The sequence below is a fragment of the Papaver somniferum genome, chromosome 7 (genome assembly GCF_003573695.1).
Source record: "Papaver somniferum cultivar HN1 chromosome 7, ASM357369v1, whole genome shotgun sequence".
Taxonomy (NCBI): domain Eukaryota; kingdom Viridiplantae; phylum Streptophyta; class Magnoliopsida; order Ranunculales; family Papaveraceae; genus Papaver; species Papaver somniferum.
In genome coordinates, this window is record NC_039364.1 from 155603135 (window position 1) to 155621433 (window position 18299).

The window sequence follows — 18299 nt, forward strand, 5'->3', positions numbered from 1 at the left end:
AAGGAAGTAAGAATTAGAATTATTCACCTGATTGACGCATACGAGAAACATTCAAAATAGACTCCCCATATATCAACAATCTGAAAATTTGGGGATCCACCCACAAAACAATCTGCATTGATAGCAAAAGCTTCACAAGAATGTTAGAAAATGGTGGGAAAAGTGAAATTATCATCCCACGAGAGTTACCCCCACACTTAGTCTTTTCTACACTCGGAAGTGTATACAAAACATAAGTTGAAGGCACTTCCATTGGTTTTTCTTCGCAAACCAGCATGGTATTAGACAAAAACACATATGGTGGATACTTGGAAGCAAGAAATTCGGAAAGAACTTTTGAAGCACATAATTCTAGCCCCAAATGAGGTATTTTCCTAAAAGATGGATTAACAACTCTTTGAGAAACTGCTTCAAGTTTGGGAGGATCGTCATTAGATAGAGATCCATGTAAATGGTTAGACAAACCCTGCATAATCTCACGCATTATGGGATCCTCGGTATTTCTGAAAAATTCCATTGATTCTCCTACATCACAAGTATCACAATTCTCATTCAAACTCTTTACGAGCCATTCTTCATCAGTTTCTTCTATAACTTCCAAATCTTCATTTTCAAAATGGAAATCTGATCCAAGTAAGTCATCGTAATCCTTACGGTCTTCATCACAAGTTGACTTCTCATTCAAAGTATTCACAATCTCTGAATTAGGGGTGTTTTTCACAAAGAAGTCATAACTATCATCGCTCTCATACACAACATAAGTCTTACCATTAATAACTTTAGTGTTTCTAGACTCAACTTCTTCCGTTTGAATAGGTGAATGATCATTATCACGATCAAGAGTTGATCTAGTTACACCTTCATTATCAACATTAAAGCATTCGTCTTCTTCGGATTTATCATACTCTATATTGGCTTCCATGGGAATGTTAGAATGAGTTTGAACCCCTTCCTTGTTCCACTCTTCTTGAAATTAATTCATGTCATTTCTGATGTTGTCTATATTCCGTTGAAGTTCTTGGAGTGATTCATTGTAACTCAACTGAAATTTACAAAACTGCTTTGTTGTTTGAAACATCTGTTGCATCATGGAAATAGCAGATTCCACAAAACTATCAAATTTCTGATTTGAAGATTACTCCACTAAACTTGGACACACACCACTTTCATAGTTTCCATCCCAAGTCTCATCCCTTTGAATGGGTGGATGATCATAAATACGATCAGGAGTTGGGAGAGACTCATTCAAACAAGGTCTGGTTGGTTGTTTACCAAGTTGTTCCACTGACTTTAGCTCATAGAGAATATGATCGGCATCTGCACATGTCTAGAATTAAACTGATTAAAAGTACAACTGTCCTCCCATCCTTGTGATTGTTCATATCCAAAAGATTGATTTTGATTATATCCCAAGTATGGTTGGAAGTCATAAGAATGAGAATTAAATCAATCATCATAGTATGTACGGTCTTGTGAACCATATATGTTGTTCCCAAAAGGAAACATCTTGAAATATTATGCACACAACTCGTTTAGATACTTACCTCTTTTTCCCGATTGTGCACACGCCAAAAGAATGATTAATGGTACCTGAAAATAAGATTCTAAAAGAAACAAATTAATAAAAGGCTTATAATGAAAACTAAATGCAAAAACAGAAAATCAAATAACAACTCTAACTACCGACTGCTCCCCAGCAGCGGCGCCAATTTTGACGAGGTGTCGAACTCGCAAAAATAAATTCCTTACTTCTCTTACACTAACTAGTAGTACAATGACAAGCAGGTTCGTTTCTAAGGCAAAGTTGAGATAAAGTTGTCAATTCAATTTCTGAATGCGAATAATGCAAATATGAGGATGAGAATGATCAAGGACTCTTTCTCAGACACAGAACATGAATCTTATTGATGTAGCTAGTTTCTGAAAAGTATCTTATTACTAACAACCCTAAAATAATTAGTATGCTCAACTATTCCGTTAATATCTCCTAAGTTAACCGGATACGGAAACACTCGACTACCGATATCTACTTGTCAAGTTTCCTAGAAGTACGCTCTTTAGGTCTGACTTAAATAAATGCTTTATTACTTATGAGATAAGGTTTCTCCAAATGATAAAATCAAAAACATGAATTACCTACTAGTGTCATTCAATATATATGGATATTTCACAAAATCCCGTCGTCAATAGCCACATATTACTACTTGTACTCGGACATCTAGACAATTACGGGTCGAAGAGTTCTCGAATTAGTATTAGAATCATCCATCAACCATTCAAATTGCAACTTAAACGATTCAAGAATAATTCATAAACAACATTGGTACCGTAGTGAATGAATAATAACGAAATAGATTGCAAGAAGACAGGCAGTTTAAATCTTAATTTGAGTTCATGTTCGGACGTCAAAAGTGTCCCTAATCAAGATGATTAGCTACTGGAGTTCATGATAAAGAAACAAAAATATGAAACTGTAACAGCAAACCAAACTAGCAAACCAAGGCAGCAACCGGTGGACCGGTGGAATGGTACTGTGGACTGGATGATATGGTATTGTGGAATGATGATGTTGACTGCAACTGTGGAGGTGGTCTGCTGTTTTGCTGTTGGTGCGAGTTGAAGTTTCTGCGAACAGGTGGAGTGCTGGTGATGGAAGTTTCTGTTGTGAAAGGAGGATGGAACTGAACTCCAGCTGTTGTTGGTGATGTATGCATGTGATACTAGGAACTGGTGGTATGCAAGGATGGTGGTGAAGATGGAATTGTGTATGCTGGTGGATGCAGGTGGATATGCTATGAGATGGATGTTATGCAGATGGTAGTGGGGATGCAGATGGTGGTATGCTGATGGTATGAGAAGGTGGCGATGGAAGGGTTTGGAGAGGAGCAAAAGCTCATCTCTTTTGGCTGTGAACGACAGTGGTAAGGGGGTATGAGATTATGCTCTTCTGCGGTGTTTTGGTTCTTTTATAGTTCTCAACCCTGTAATTTCGAATCATATTGAACCCAACTTCTTCGCAACTTCCAAAAGTACTAAACAATCAGTCATCGTTCATCACTTCTAAACTATCACAAAGCCAGCATCTGTTGGTTGTTATCTCGGCAAGAAATTCAGTCCAAAACTGAAGCAATACTGGGACCCAAATATTCTTTTGCCGTTGCCTTCTAAATCAAGTCCAAACCACTGCTAAAAAGCCCTTGTACACAGTCCATAAGCTCATGGCGAACTAGTTAGCTCAAGCGCCTTCTTTCACCAATATTCTGGCCAAAAATACAACCAAAACAACTCTCACAATGGAGCCAGTTCTCCTACTCTCTATTGTCTTCTAAATCCTCTCCTAAACCTGTGCAAAGACTCACCACTCCACGGCATACTTGGAGCAGTAAACTGGTAGAAGCAGAACTACATAAAGTGAAGAAATGGTCATTCAGAATTTTCGTTAAGCATCTTGTGTGCAGTTTGCTGCTGTTACAGTTATGAACCTGCTGCTGATCCTAAAATCATTCCATATAACTCCTTCTCTGCAACAATCACATTCAACACAAACCCATTCATTCAATACTCTAAATTCCATCTCAATCATGGCCAATGAGCCATACTTTCAATGACAGTATATTGAACTTCTGTCACTGCATTTCTTGGCTTGAACAACGGCTTGAAACTCTGTCCAATACATCAGTAAACTTACTCCATTCTTCCTTCTTCTTCTCGGCTTCAGATAGGCTTCTCACCCTTCATCAAGATTATCAATGGCAGAACTGTATCTTCCATGTCTTTCCGGTGTTTATTCTGCCCAAAACTTGCTCAAACCCACCATACAAACTCGAGCATGTCTTGTACTTTCTGAACTGAACCTGAACTTGACCCTTCGAAACACTCGTACACAGCTGAATCTATGTTGCAGCCGTTTGAGAACTTGGTTCAGGGAAAGAAAACTGAACTTGTGTTTACTCAATCTAGTTTTTGGAGTACTGTAAATGTGAAAGGATGCCCCTGTGTCTAGCATTCCTCAGCTGGGGTGAAAGTCACTCCTGCACCTAGTGATTCTTCTGTTTGACACTTTAAAGCCTTGCTTTCCTGCTAACTTCAAGTCCACCGGTGCCTAATGCGCACAACAATGAATTAAGTTTTTTTTTGCCTCCTTTGATGTTGCATGACTCGAAAACACCTACAAAATGCAAAACAAGCGTAAAATATACTAATTTACAAGAGAAATAGCGAAGAAAGCATAAACAATTGATAGTAAATCAAGGTGTTTAAGGAACCTATCAAATTCCCCCACACTTAGACTTTGCTAGTCCTCGAGCAAACTAAATAAAACTAAAATACAACAACTCCATGTCGTCGAGATTACGATTACTTTTAGCGAAAATAACAAGCCTTTAAACCCCTAGGTGTCCCTAGTGGACAAGTTTTAGTCTCGTGGTTTACAAGAGGTGTACCTACAAAACCTTTTACTCCAAATTTCATCTACCTGTGAAGAATCTATGAACGGATCCAAAATGATTACAGGAGGAAGTACCCATATGTGAATACAATTCATATATAAGTAAATAAAGCTCTACTCAGAAAGTCGAACAAACCACAATACTCAGAATCTAACAAACCACAATCACACATGAATAGACTAAAAAGATGGATATAGAGATAGATGGTTGCGATGTTGACTAAAGTGAACGGTGTTTCCCATATCTTTCTGAAGGTCACTGCCAAGATGAACCTATGAATCCTAATGGATTGAGATACTGGTCTGAATTCTAATATCAACTCAGCTGGCATATACACGGGAACTGGTGGTCGATAATCCTAATTCTAGATCAACTCGACTGGAAAATACAAGGGAACCAGCGGTGGATTTATTAATTGAACAATAATAATAATAACTTTTTTTTTTGTATAATCTTTTTCTCTCTCTTTTTTTTATCACTTTTTTTTTTGAATTGACAACATGATTAGATCTTTTGGATCCAAGCGCATGCTTCTTGTAAGCAGATTACATGGTAATTCCCGTGGATCCTGCATTCCATGCTTGGTTAGGCGACGGAGACAGGGAGAACACTACACATATTGCTATCCAAGTGTCATTTTTTTTTATTATATATACATACTCCTTTTGGTCGAATTGGTCTGGTCTCTTTATTTTTTTTAGTAACTCAATCCTCTATTTCATCTAACAGTAATAACAATTCGATGTTAGTGACCCACCAAATCACGCTTAGAGAAAAAAAAAGTTTGCAAAAATAAAAACAGAAAGTGATATGGTGACGATTCCGAGATATGGTAACAACTATCATATAATTTCAAACGCCTGAGCTCTGTCTTTTTAGTTAATAGATTCCTCAAATCCTGCAACCAAAATGGTTACAGCAACTTATATTGGTAGTGTCATCCTAAAGGCACAAGTTTCTAGATTTGAAGTTTATCATGCAATTTTTTTTTGTTTTTCTATTTTTCTATATATATATATATATTTTTTTTTTTAACTAAAGGGATCAAAATCTACAAATTATATACAAATTACATAAACTGATACCCCAACTCATAGCTATTTCTGAACAATAGAGGATAAACACTAAACAAGCTATTTAGTTGGCATATAATCCCGACTCAGCTAATGTATACCTCATCGTCAATAATCTACTTAGAAAGGCTAGTGTTTATTCTAAATTGTTCATAAATCTCTAAAAGTTGGAGTTTTGTATACGTCAATTTTTTGTTCATATTATACCCTACGCCCACACTTAAATCAAACATTGTCCTCAATGTTTCATACCATTGCAAAAAGAATAAGAGGAATACTTGAAAAAGACAAGGAAGTAAGAATTAGAATTGTTCACCTGATTGACGCATACGAGAAACATTCAAAATAGACTCCCCATATATCAACAATCTGAAAATTTGGGGATCCACCCACAAAACAATCTGCATTGATAGCAAAAGCTTCACAAGAATGTTAGCAAATGGTGGGAAAAGTGAAATTATCATCCCACTAGAGTTACCCACACACTTAGTCTTTTCTACACTTGGAAGTGTATACAAAACATAAGTGGAAGGCACTTCTATTGGTTTTTCTTCGCAAACCTGCATGGTATTAGACTCAAACACATATGGTGGATACTTCGAAGCAAGAAATTCATAAAGAACTTTTGAAGCACATAATTGTTTGGTATTTTCCTAAAAGATGGATTAGCAACTCTTTGAGAAACTACTTCAAGTTGGGAGGATCATCATTAGATAGAGATTCATGTAAATTGTTAGACAAACCTTGCATAATCTCACACATTACGGGATCCTCGGTATTTCTGAGAAATTCCATTGATTCTCCTACATCACAAGTATCGCAATTCTCATTCAAACTCTTTACGAGCCATTCTTCATCAGTTTCTTCTATAACTTCCAAATCTTCATCATCAAAATCGAAATCTGCTCCAAGTAAGTCATCACAAGTTGACTTCTTATTCAAAGTATTCACAATCTCTGAATTAGGGGTGTTATTCACAAAGAAGTCATAATCATCATCACTCTCATACACAACATAAGTCTTACCATTAATAACTTTAGTGTTTCTAGACTCAACTTCTTCCTTTTGAATAGGTGAATGATCATTATCACGATCAAGAGTTGAGCTAGTTACACCTTCATTATCAACATTAAAAAATTCGTCTTCTTCGGATTTATCATACTCTATATTGGCTTCCATGGGAATGATAGAATGAGTTTGAACCTCTTCCTTGTTCCACTCTTCTTGAATTTGATTCATGTCATGTCTGATGTTGTCTATATTCCGCTGATTTTCTTGGAGTGATTCATTGTAACTCAACTGAAAATTTACAAAACTGTTTTGTTGTTTGAAGCATATGTTGCATCACGGGAATAACAGATTCAACAAAACTATCAAATTTCTGATTTGAAGATTGCTCCGCCAAACTTGGACACACACCACTTTCATAGTTTCCAGCCCAAGTCTCATCCCTTTGAATCGGTGGATGATCATAAATACGATCAGGAGTTGGGCAAGACTCATTGAAACAAGGTCCGGTTGGTTGTCTACTAAGTTGTTCCACTGCCTTTACTCATAGAGAATATGATCGAGCATCTGCACATGTCTAGAATTAAACTGATTAAAAGTACACCCATCCTCCAATCCTTGTGATTGTTCATATGCAAAAGATTGGTTTTGATTATATCCCAAGTATGGTTGGAAGTCAAAAGAATGAGAATTAAATTGATCACTATAATATGTACGGTCTTGTGAACCATATACGTTGTTCTCAAAAGGAAACATATTGAAATATTATACACACAACTCGTTTAGAGACTTACCTCTTGTTCCTAATTGTGCACACGCCAAAAGAATGATTAATGGTACCTGAAAATAAGATTTTAAAAGAAACAAATTAATAAAAGGCTTATAATGAAAACTAAATGCAAAAACTGAAAATCAAATAACAACTCAAACTACCGACTGCTCCCCGGCAGCGACGCCAATTTTGACGAGGTGTCGAACTCGCAAAAATAAATTCCTTACTTCTCTTACACTAACTAGTAGTACAATGACAAACAGGTTCGTTTCTAAGGGAGAGTTGATCTAAAGTTGTCAATTCAATTTCTGAATGCGAATAATGCAAATATGAGGATGAGAATGATCAAGGACTCTTTCTCAGACACAGAACATGAATCTTATTGATATAGCTAGTTTCTGCAAAGTATCTTGTTACTAACAACCCTAAAATAATTAGTACGCTCAGTTATTCCGTTAATATCTCCAAAGTTAACCGGATACGGACGCTCGACTACCGGTATCTACTTGCCAAGTTTCCTACAAGTACGCTCTCTAGGTGTGACTTAAATAAATAATTTACGTCTTATAAGATAAGATTGCTCCAAATGATAAAATCAAAAGCATGAATTACCTACCAGTGTCATTCAATACATACGGATATTTAACAAAATCCCATCGTCAATAGCCACATATTACTACTTGTACTCGGAACATCTAGACAATTACGGGTCCAAGAGTTCTCGAATTAGTATTAGAATCATCCATCAACTATTCAATTTGCAACTTAAACGATTCAAGAATAATTCATAAACAATATTGGTACCGTAGAGAATGAACAATAACGAAATAGATTGCAAGAAGACAGGCAGTTTAAATCTCAATTTGAGTTCATGTTCGGACGTCAAAAGTGACCCTAATCAAGATGCTTAGCTACTGGAGTTCATGATAAAGAAACAAAAATATGAAACTGTAAAAGCAAACAAAACTAGCAAACCAAGGCAGCAACAGGTGGACTGGTGGAATGGTATTGTGGACTGGATGATATGGTATTGTGGACTGATGATATGGACTACAACTGTGGAGGTGGTCTGCTGTTTTTCCGTTGGTGCGAGTTGAAGTTTCTCCGAACAGGTGGAGTGCTGGTGATGGAAGTTGCTGTTATGAAAGGAGGATGAAACTGAACTCCAGCTGTTGTTGGTGATGTATGCATGTGATACTGGGAACTGGTGGTATGCAAGGATGGTGGTGAATATGGAATTGTGTATGTTGGTGGATGCGGGTTGATATGCTATGATATGGATGTTATGCAGATGGTAGTGGGGATGCAGATGGTGGTATGCTGATGGTATGAGAAGGTGGCGATAGAAGGGTTTGGAGAGGAGAAAAAGCTCCTCTCTTCTGGATGTGAACGGCAGTGGTAAGGGGGGTATGAGATTATGCTCTTCTGCGGTGTTTTGGTTCTTCTTTTATAGTTCTCAACCCTGCAATTTCGAATCATATTGAACCCAGCTTCTTCGCAACTTCCAAAAGTACTAAACAATCAGTCACCGTTCATCACTTCTAAACTATCGCAAAACCAGCATCTGTTGGTTGTTATCTCGGCAAGAAATTCAGTCCAAAACTGAAGCAATACTGGGAACTAAATCTTCTTTTGTCGTTGCCTTCTAAATCAAGTCCAAACTACTGCCAAAAAAGCCCTTGTACACAGTCCATAAGCTCACGGCGAACTAGTTAGCTCAAGCGCCTTCTTTCACCGATATTCTGGCCAAAAATACAACCAAAACAACTCCCAGACTGGAGCCAGTTCTCCTACTGCCTATTGTCTTCTAAATCCTCTCCTAAACCTGTGCAAAGGCGCACCACTCCACGACATACTTGGAGCAGTAAACTAGTAGAAGCAGAACTACATAAAGTGAAGAACTGGTCATTCAGGATTTTCGTCAAGCATCTTGTGTGCAGTTTGTTGCTGTTACAGATATGAACCTGCTGTTGATCTTAAAATCATTCCATATAACTCCTTCTCTGTAACAATCACATTCAACACAAACCCATTCATTCAATACTCTAAATTCCATCTCAATCATGTCCAATGAGCCATACTTTCAATGACAGTATATTGAACTTCTGTCACTGCATTTCTTGGCTTGAACAACGGTTTGAAACTCTGTCCAATACATCAGCAAACTTACTCCATTCTTCCTTCTTCTTCTCGGCTTCAGATAGGCTTCTCACCCTTCATCAAGATTATCAATGGCAGAACTGTATCTTCCATGTCTTTCCGATGTTTATTCTGCCCAAAACTTGCTCAAACCCACCACACAAACTCGAGCCTGTCTTGTACTTTCTGAACTGAACCTGACCTTGACCCTTCGAAACACTCGCACACAGCTGAACCCATGTTGCAGCCGTTTGAGAACTTGGTTCAGGGAAAGAAAACTGAACTTGTGTTTATTCAATCTAGTTTTAGGAGTACTGTAAATGTGAAAGGATGCCCCTTAACGAACGTGTGCCTGTGTCTAGCATTCCTCAGCTGGGGTGAAAGTCACTCCTGCACCTGATTCTTCTGTTTGACACTTCAAAGCCTTGCTTTCCTGCTAATTTCAAGTCCACCGGTGCCTAATGCTCACAACAATGAATTAAGTTTCTTTTTTCCTCCTTTGATGTTGCATTCCTCAGCTGGGGTGAAAGTCACTCCTGCACCTGATTCTTCTGTTTGACACTTTAAAGCATTGCTTTCCTGCTAATTTCAAGTCCACCGGTGCCTAATGCGCACAACAATGAATTAAGTTTCTTTTTTCCTCCTTTGATGTTGCATGACTCGAAAATACCTACAAAATGCAAAACAAGGGTAATATACACTAATTTACAAGAGAAATAACGAAGAAAACATAAACAATTGATAGTAAATCAAGGTGTTTAAGGCACCTATCATAAACATCCTCTAAAAGATTTCCATGCAAAAAAAAAAAAAACGTTTTTGACACTTAACTGCCTAACAGCCTAGCCCTTGTACAAGCTAATGGACAGAATCATTTGGATAGTCGGCTTCACCACAGGGCTAAAAGTGTCCTGAAAATCAACACCCTCTATCTGCTTATACCCTTTTGTGACATGACGAGCTTTATATCTTTCAATAGAGCCATCTGCCGCCATCTGCCTTCTTTTAAATAGGAAACACCCATTTGTATCCCGTGACATGTTCTGATACCATGTCAGAAAGAAAGACCAATAATCTAATAATAACAGCTTTGGTTTCTTCACACAAACAAGAAAAGGGAAAGGCAAAATATATGGCCAAGTCAAAAGACTGACAGACCTTGGTCAAAATAAAAGAATAAACCAAAAATAAAAACAATAGTAAAATTTTTAGACACCTATTACAGTCATACTCTGAGATACCAATGAATTGTTATTAGATATGTAAATTGGTATTACAGAATTATATTTCGTGTCTTTCACAATACAATACAATACAAGGGTATTTATACCCTATCCTGGTACACATAGACTTGGTCAAGTCAACAGGACATGACCTTGACATATATTCCTAATACACCCCCCTCAAACGTTACAGGCAGACGCTGAAACAGTTTGAAGAGATCAAAGAAAGAAAAAAAGGAAAAACAAATCACTCCCTCAAACTGACAACACACCTCACAATGTCAGTTTGGTGCAAGAAAAACAAAAGAAAAATCACTCCCTTAACTATCAGAAACACAATAAGAGAGAAAATATAAGAAAAACGAATGCACACTGCGGCAGCAAGCACATCAGCAGTAGCAGAAACATCTCTAGAAGCATAATGAGTCTTGTCAGGAGCAGAAGCAAAAGTGATACAAAATTCTAAAGTCTTCAAGTGATCTTAGCAACAGTGAAGTGTAACATATTAAATGCACCACACTCACCAATCACCATGTACAACAGAAAAGAACAGACATCTGAAGAAGTAGATATCCAGAGTCAACAGGACATGGAACCCCAAACCGAAAAAAGTAGAAGTAGCACCAGTTGGATAGACAGATTAAACATGAGTTGCAGGAACGATAAACGAGCACTAGCTGCAGAAGTAGTAATTTTGATAGCATAATTCAATCAAAAAATAGTAGGAGAAGAGATTGCCCCAGAAAATATTGAAGTAGCAGGACAATGAGTAATAACAGCAACATAAGTTGAATAACAGCAGAAATAGTAGCTTCCGGTAATTGTTTTGGTGTTCTCTGTTGGTTAAGAGACTCAAAAATGTTGTTGGTGTTCTCTGTTGGTTAAGAGACTCAAAAAAAAATGATATTTAGAAACTGGTGTTTGTAAGACCAGATCTGTAAAGGTATTGATATGACTTCTTTTTAAGTAACAAGTCATATAACCGGTTATTGAAAAATGTTTTTAGGACCAGTTAGGTATGGAAAATTATTACTTCAAATGCTAAACTCATATAAAAAAGAAGTAACAATGAACAAATGGGAAAAATTGTTATTAAAAAGTTATTACCCATATGCATGTTGATATTACCCGGAATTTGTTATTGCTGTTGAATTGATGATGATGTTGCTGCTATTGTGGAATCAGTTGACAATGTTGTTGTTGCAGTAAATTTTGGTCTACAATTGCTTCAGTAACTACCCCTGCGAAGTAAGTACACATGCAACTAGTTGTTGTAATTCATGGCTACCCACTGAGAATGCATCTTGCACTTGAAGAAATGAACTTGACATACCTCCTCTTCTGATGAATCTTTTGAAGAAATCTCTTCCTGGTTTGCATTCTTTTCTTCAGCAATGAACCACATAATTAAGAGCTATCTTTCTCATTAGTGTTTGATTCTTCTTGACAATATTTTGTAACTGAGCAATGGGTTCTAAACGAAGACTATGAGTACTACCAATTTACATAAAACCATAAACAAGAAGTAATTCACCCTTATCAGTACACCATCTTTGAAGCTGAACCAGATTCTTATGTCTCAGACAGAATGTTCTGCTAGGAATTTTCACTGCAGAAGTCATTCCTAATTCAGGAAAAGCTGCTTAGTAAATAGTTCCAAATGCTCCACGACCAACGATTCGACTCGAATGAAACCTTTTAATAACATGCTGAAGTTTGCTGTAACGAAATTATCTATTACCATTGAAAATTTCCATCTTTAAACTCTTAACTGGTCTCTATTCTTTAAATTTCTTAACAAAGATAAAACCAAATACAACTAGTACTATGCAAAACAAGCCTGGACCAGCAATTGCAAGACCTAATCCGAGTTTCTTTCAATTGTTTTTACTACTAGAATTCAAAACAGCAGGAGTTATGGATATTACCAGAATGGTGTGATCATACACATTATGAGGAATGGATGATTTTGGCCTCCTCACAGGATAGAATCCAGAAGTCTCAAAATTTCAATATTTAATCATATGAATTTCTGTACTACCTTCTGTAGACTCTGAAAACCCTACAAACATAAACTCCTTGAAATAGTCAGAAAGATCGATTTCCACCACCAGTATTAGTTTTTACGTCTTGAAACTTTTGTAACTCATCCAAAATTCATAACCATGTAGCTTCAATTTTGCCATATAATCTCGAATTAAGACCTTTCTATCTCAAATTCTAAATTGCGGTACCCAATCTTGAAGGAGTTAAGAACTTGAAGGATTTAAATTCAAAACCCTAAAATCTTTGTAAAGGACAATACTGATGTAAACTTGAAAACCCAATAATTGAAAACCCTAAAGATCCCAAATTTCTTTCAATTACCAGTAGCTATCAAAATATGAATAAATTATGCTAGAAGAATTACCAAAATAAATCAGAAGAATTACCAGAAGTAGCTCCTTCAGCAGCGGAAGAAAAAATCGATGTTGATATTATTCTTCACCGGTAACGATTTAATTGAATAAATTTCCAGAAGCAAAGAAATGAGATTATTCAAGAACAGATAGGGTTTTGGAGTTTAATCGAAGAAATTTTGAAGATTGAAAAATACAATTGAAGATATGAAGACTGATGTTGTATAGGATTTGAATTGTAATCGAATAAATTAGGTTAGGATCGAACAATTTTTATTCCCTCCGTTCTTTTTTAATAGACCAGTTTCTATAAATAAAAGTTTCAAAAAAATAGGCCAGTTCCTAATTGGGAAAGTTAAATGTTATTTTAATTTTTTGGGACCATTTTTTTCTTAACTTCTTTTGATGACAAGTGTCATGTGAACCACTTCACTTTACTTCTTTTGCTAACAAGTGTCATGGGGACCATTTCACTTCACTTCTTTCATTGACAAGTGTCATGAGGACCACTTTCAATGATTAGTTCTCTTAATTTCTTTAAATTTCGCTAAAAACAAAACTGGCCTATTAAAAAAGAACGGAGGAAGTATTTTTTTAGAATCTTCTTACCCGATTGATACCATGAGAAACCAATGAATTGTTATTAGATATGTAAAGTGGTATTAAAGAATTATATTTCGTGTCTTTCACAATACAATACAATACAAGGGTATTTATACCCTATCCTGGTACACACGGACTTGGTCAAGTCAACAGGACATGACCTTGACATACATTCCTAACATACTCTAACACGAACATTGTACTAAAAGAAAAATCGGGAGGAAATTGTGAATTCTTTTGATTTTGTCATTTTCGTCGTCACCATCAAACCTTGATTTATACAGCAGCCATAATCAAGGAATTGCTTGCAGTGAGAAAGACGGAATAAACATAAGAAAGTGAGACGACTTGGATTGATTTTCATAGCACTAATAAAAGTCTCCATCCTTTGACCATAGTCGGTGTTTTAAAAACGGTCGAAATCGTTAAGCTATTTTTTTTTGGAAAACGTTGTTATAGTCAAAAGCGGTAAGAACGTAAAAGACGGTCTGATAGCCGTTATAACGGGAACAATGGGAAGTAGTTAAAATTGAAAATGCTTATTTTCTACAAATCCTCATCATCTCCGAAATATCTTACTTTCTCTTGACAGAATCAAACACAAAATCCAAACAACATAGCAAATCCAACCCTAATTTTTTTTTTTATCTTTCTAATAACTTCTTTAGATTTGTTTTTGCAATCTATAAAGATTTGATTTTATACTTTTTGAATCAAAATATAATCTATTTAACGTCTTTTATCCACAGAGGAAATGGATGAAGATATAGAAATGATTGGTGGTGGTGATAATGATGGGAGAATGCTGGAATGGGAAAATGGATTGCCCGATGAATCTGAACTTACGCCATTATCGCAGAATTTGGTACCACCAGAGCTAGCATTGGCATTTTCTATAACCGCTGAACCCTGTAGAAGCATGGGAGATGTAATTCGGGCATCTGACATGACAGTATTGAGTCTCTGTGGTCGACAGGATCCATTTCCTTGCTCTTCAAGCAATCTGGAATTGTTTCCTTCTCGCACACCGTTAGTTTATGGAGAAGAGGATGAACATGAGCTCACACCAAGAACTCCTGCAATGGACGATACGGAGTCACGGAAAATTCAAAAAATTGATTATGATGAGGACGTGGAGGTTGATTCGTCTATGAGGATGCTGAATTCTAGTAATGCTGACAATCAATCTGCTGGGACATTCAAACGCCCGAGGTTAGTTTGGACACCACCACTTCATAAGCGGTTTGTTGAGGTTGTTACGCATTTGGGTGTTAAGAATGCAGTGCCAAAGACTATTATGCAGTTGATGAATGTGGAAGGATTAACAAGAGAAAATGTTGCTAGTCATCTTCAGAAGTATAGGCTCTACCTGAAACGAAATGAAGGAGAAGGTCCGTCCACATCTGACAATTCTCTGTTCTCACAGAGCATACGCAGGTCCACTGGGAGTGAACGTGTGGCGCTATCGACAACACCAGCACCACCAACACCAACACAATTAGAACGACCACCAACACCACCACCGCCTCAGATGTCGTATGCTGGCCTGCCGCTTCTCCCCATTTCAGTTCTTGGCATGGGGCTTGCACCAAACAGTCAGGCGGGTGTAAAAGCTGGTAATTCAGCTGGAGTTGGCTATCTTGGTGGATACAAGTTTCATCATTATAACTTATCAAAGGATCAACAAAGAGATACGCCTGGTATTACATTTGATTCTATGTTGTATCCACATGTTAGTAACACAGACCGCTAAGAGGCTTCAAATGCACAAGCAGAGTTTTTGCTTAAACCTGTTCTTGCAAAATGTTTATGGTTTACCAATTCGTAATTGTGTAGGTTTCACTGTATAATTTACAGATTGATATATACATTTCTCAGTTGATCAGCATAAGTCTCTTACCAGTAACTGTTTAGGCCGCATTATACAGGATAGCTATATTTCAAAATGACACGGTTTCTAGGTTTTCAGATGCTTGAAGATAATGCGGACATAAAAAAAACCTGTCGAGCCAACCTTTCTAACCAAAAGAAGGCAACAACTGGAAGTCAGGTTTTTGTGAAGTAAGTGACTTCATTGAGCAACTGCTATTGTAGACAGCTCATAGAATAGTTAAGATTAGACTAACTGATCTCCAATGTTTCCCTGGCTCAGATTAGACTAACTGATGGTGTTCAATAACGTACTACTACTCGCAAATTATAGCTCTCCTTCATATAAAAATGAAGTTTAAGAGATATGAATTTGGAGTTCTTTTGTTTTGTGAACTCTCACTGTTCCGACTAAGTTACTAGAAAAGGAAATCAAGGTTTTGTAATTTGATTATTAGGTGTGCTAAAGTTCTTCTCTGCAATCTAAAGGAATTTGACGAAGTTTTATCTTTGAACAGAAACTGTAGTGTTAAGGTCCATAATGGATATGATCACATGAAGATATATCACACGTTACTTCAATTTTTTTCAAATTTATTTTGTAGCTCTCAAATAAAGGTTTTTACTTTCCCATAGCTTAAGACAGCAATTTCTACTATAAATTAGCAAGAACTTACTTGAAACTCGATTCGGAAGAAGATAGCCTTTTGATCAGGTGCCTGACACAAATATTGAAGTACCCGTTTCGTTATGGAATTAAGTACTCCATGATCCGACTTACATTTACTTCACTTTTTACAACTCTTTTATATTTATGTTCGTTAAACGTACTTCATTCGTCTGACTCCATGTTTGATTGTCTATAAACTGATGAAATATTAGTCACTGAAGTCCAAAGTTAACACCTCAAAATTTAACTTCTCCGAATTTTGAATTTTCTATATCCAACTGCATCCAAGATTTGTTAACTTCTTCTTCTTCATCATCTTCTTCATTCTCTCGGCATTTCTCCAGTTGCCAGCCTCTGAATATAAATTCGACAACAACAAGCTATTTCCAGCATTTTCAGGCTCAAGTTCATTCAGTTGCTTAGCTGCAGTTTCTGCAAGTTCAATATTGCCGTGATTCCTACATGCTGCTAAAAACGCCCCCCAAACATACACATCAGGTTTCACCGGCATTTTCTTAATAAAATCGTAAGCCTCGAAAATCTCACCAGCTCGACCCAGAACATCCACCAGGCATGCATAGTGTTCTATCCTTGGTTCAATTTTGTATTCTTCTTGCATCAGTTGAAACAGATTTTGTCCGTATTCGACCAGTCTTGCATGACTACAAGCTGTAAGAGCTGCTGTAAAAGTTAAGTGATCTGGTTTTACTTCCTCCTGTTTCAACATTTGATTGAAAAGATGAAGTGCTTCATTACAATATCCATGATTTGAGTAACCAAAAATCATTGAGTTCCAAGTAACTGTGTTCTTTTGACGCATCTTAATAAACAGCTTCTCAGCTTCCAATATGAATCCACACTTTGAGTACATGTCGACAAGAGCACTGCTTACAAATATATCCTCCTCAACTCCATTTACTAATGCATACCCATGAATTTCTTTCCCATATCTTGAATCTGCCATTATCGCACATGCAGGTAATAGACCACTGATTGTGAAGGAACTAGGCCTGACACCTGAACTCAGCATCTGTTTAAATGTATCAAAAGCTTCAACACTTTGAAAATTTTGAACAAACCCAGATATAACTGACGTCCAAGAAACAGTGTCAGGTTGAATCCCATGTGCCCTCATACTTCTAAAGGTTTCCAAAGCCATTTCTGGATCACCCACCTTAGAAAAACCAGCAATTAACGCATTCCATGTTATCAAATTGGGTTGGAGTCCTATTATCTTCATATCCTCAACCAAATGAAATGCTTCTTGTGCAAACCCATGTTGCGTGTAACCTGAAACCATCGAGTTTAAAGCAACAGGATCTTTCTCAACCATTCTGTCGAAAACATTTCTTGCATATTCCAAAGGACCACATTTCGAGTACATGTAAATCAATGAACAACTAATGAATGAATCACAATCAAACAATGCAGAACGAAGAACTACGCAGTGTATCTTCTTCCCAGTTGGAATATCAGAAAGATGTGCACAAGCTTTAAGAACACTGGGCAGAACGAATTGGTTTAGTTGGAATCCCTGTTGCTGCATTTCCAAAAAGACATCTAAAATCTCTTGATAACAGCCTTGGTGAGAATAGGCTCCCACCAGTACGACCCATCTGCGAACACTTGTCTTAGGAATTTTATCAAACACCTTCCGCGCATCGGAAAATCTTCCACATTGTGCATAAAATGAAATGAACTTGGAAGCCAGGTGAAAAGAATTAAGGCCATTTGTAGTTATAAGGTAAGCATGCAGTCTTTGGCCAGAACTTAATGCTCGATCACGACCACATTTGTCGATGTAATTAGCGTACGATTCTGAACTAGATTGGAAGGAACGGCTTATTATGAGAATGTTTTGACAAGAGTAGTATTTTAAGAATACTGATCTAGTTTGAAGAGCAGCTTGCATTTCAGATTTTGAAACAATTGAAAAATTATGACAAAAAGTGTAGAGAAGTTGCTCTCTTTTTCTGGGGTATATTTTAGCGAGTCCGCCCATAAATCTGTTTCTTCTTATGTTGGGTCTCTTTAGTTTCCGAGCATGCTGCCCACTGTTGTGCACTTTAGCATAGAATATTGCCCTTTTCCTTTT

At 36.9% G+C, this 18299-nt stretch overlaps 2 protein-coding genes and 2 long non-coding RNA genes across 4 annotated transcripts; 1 reads left to right on the forward strand and 3 right to left on the reverse strand.

The window, feature by feature from the left end:
• Positions 1-2307: 2307 nt before the first annotated feature.
• Positions 2308-7441, reverse strand: LOC113298829. Its single transcript, XR_003334397.1, has 2 exons — positions 5838-7441; positions 2308-4168 (listed from the first exon to the last, which is right to left on the reverse strand). It is a non-coding gene; the product is annotated as an uncharacterized LOC113298829 (long non-coding RNA).
• A 3232-nt stretch (positions 7442-10673) lies between these two features.
• LOC113298830 lies at positions 10674-13321 on the reverse strand. Its single transcript, XR_003334398.1, has 2 exons — positions 13096-13321; positions 10674-12725 (listed from the first exon to the last, which is right to left on the reverse strand). It is a non-coding gene; the product is annotated as an uncharacterized LOC113298830 (long non-coding RNA).
• A 919-nt stretch (positions 13322-14240) lies between these two features.
• LOC113298832 (transcription factor PCL1-like) lies at positions 14241-15803 on the forward strand. The gene has a single exon (XM_026547689.1). It carries the CDS (start codon positions 14420-14422, stop codon positions 15416-15418), a length of 999 nt encoding a protein of 332 aa, XP_026403474.1. The 5' UTR covers positions 14241-14419; the 3' UTR covers positions 15419-15803.
• Positions 15313-18230, reverse strand: LOC113298831 (pentatricopeptide repeat-containing protein At5g59600-like). The gene is made up of 2 exons (XM_026547688.1): positions 16212-18230; positions 15313-15380 (listed from the first exon to the last, which is right to left on the reverse strand). Exon 1 carries the CDS (start codon positions 18204-18206, stop codon positions 16473-16475), a length of 1734 nt encoding a protein of 577 aa, XP_026403473.1. The 5' UTR covers positions 18207-18230; the 3' UTR covers positions 15313-15380; positions 16212-16472.
• Positions 18231-18299: the final 69 nt, after the last annotated feature.

Bases quoted from the DNA above. Each gene is read 5' to 3' on its own strand.
- LOC113298832 (XM_026547689.1), top strand. From the start codon at position 14,420: ATGGATGAAGATATAGAAATGATTGGTGGTGGTGATAATGATGGGAGA.
- LOC113298831 (XM_026547688.1), bottom strand. From the start codon at position 18,206: ATGGGCGGACTCGCTAAAATATACCCCAGAAAAAGAGAGCAACTTCTC.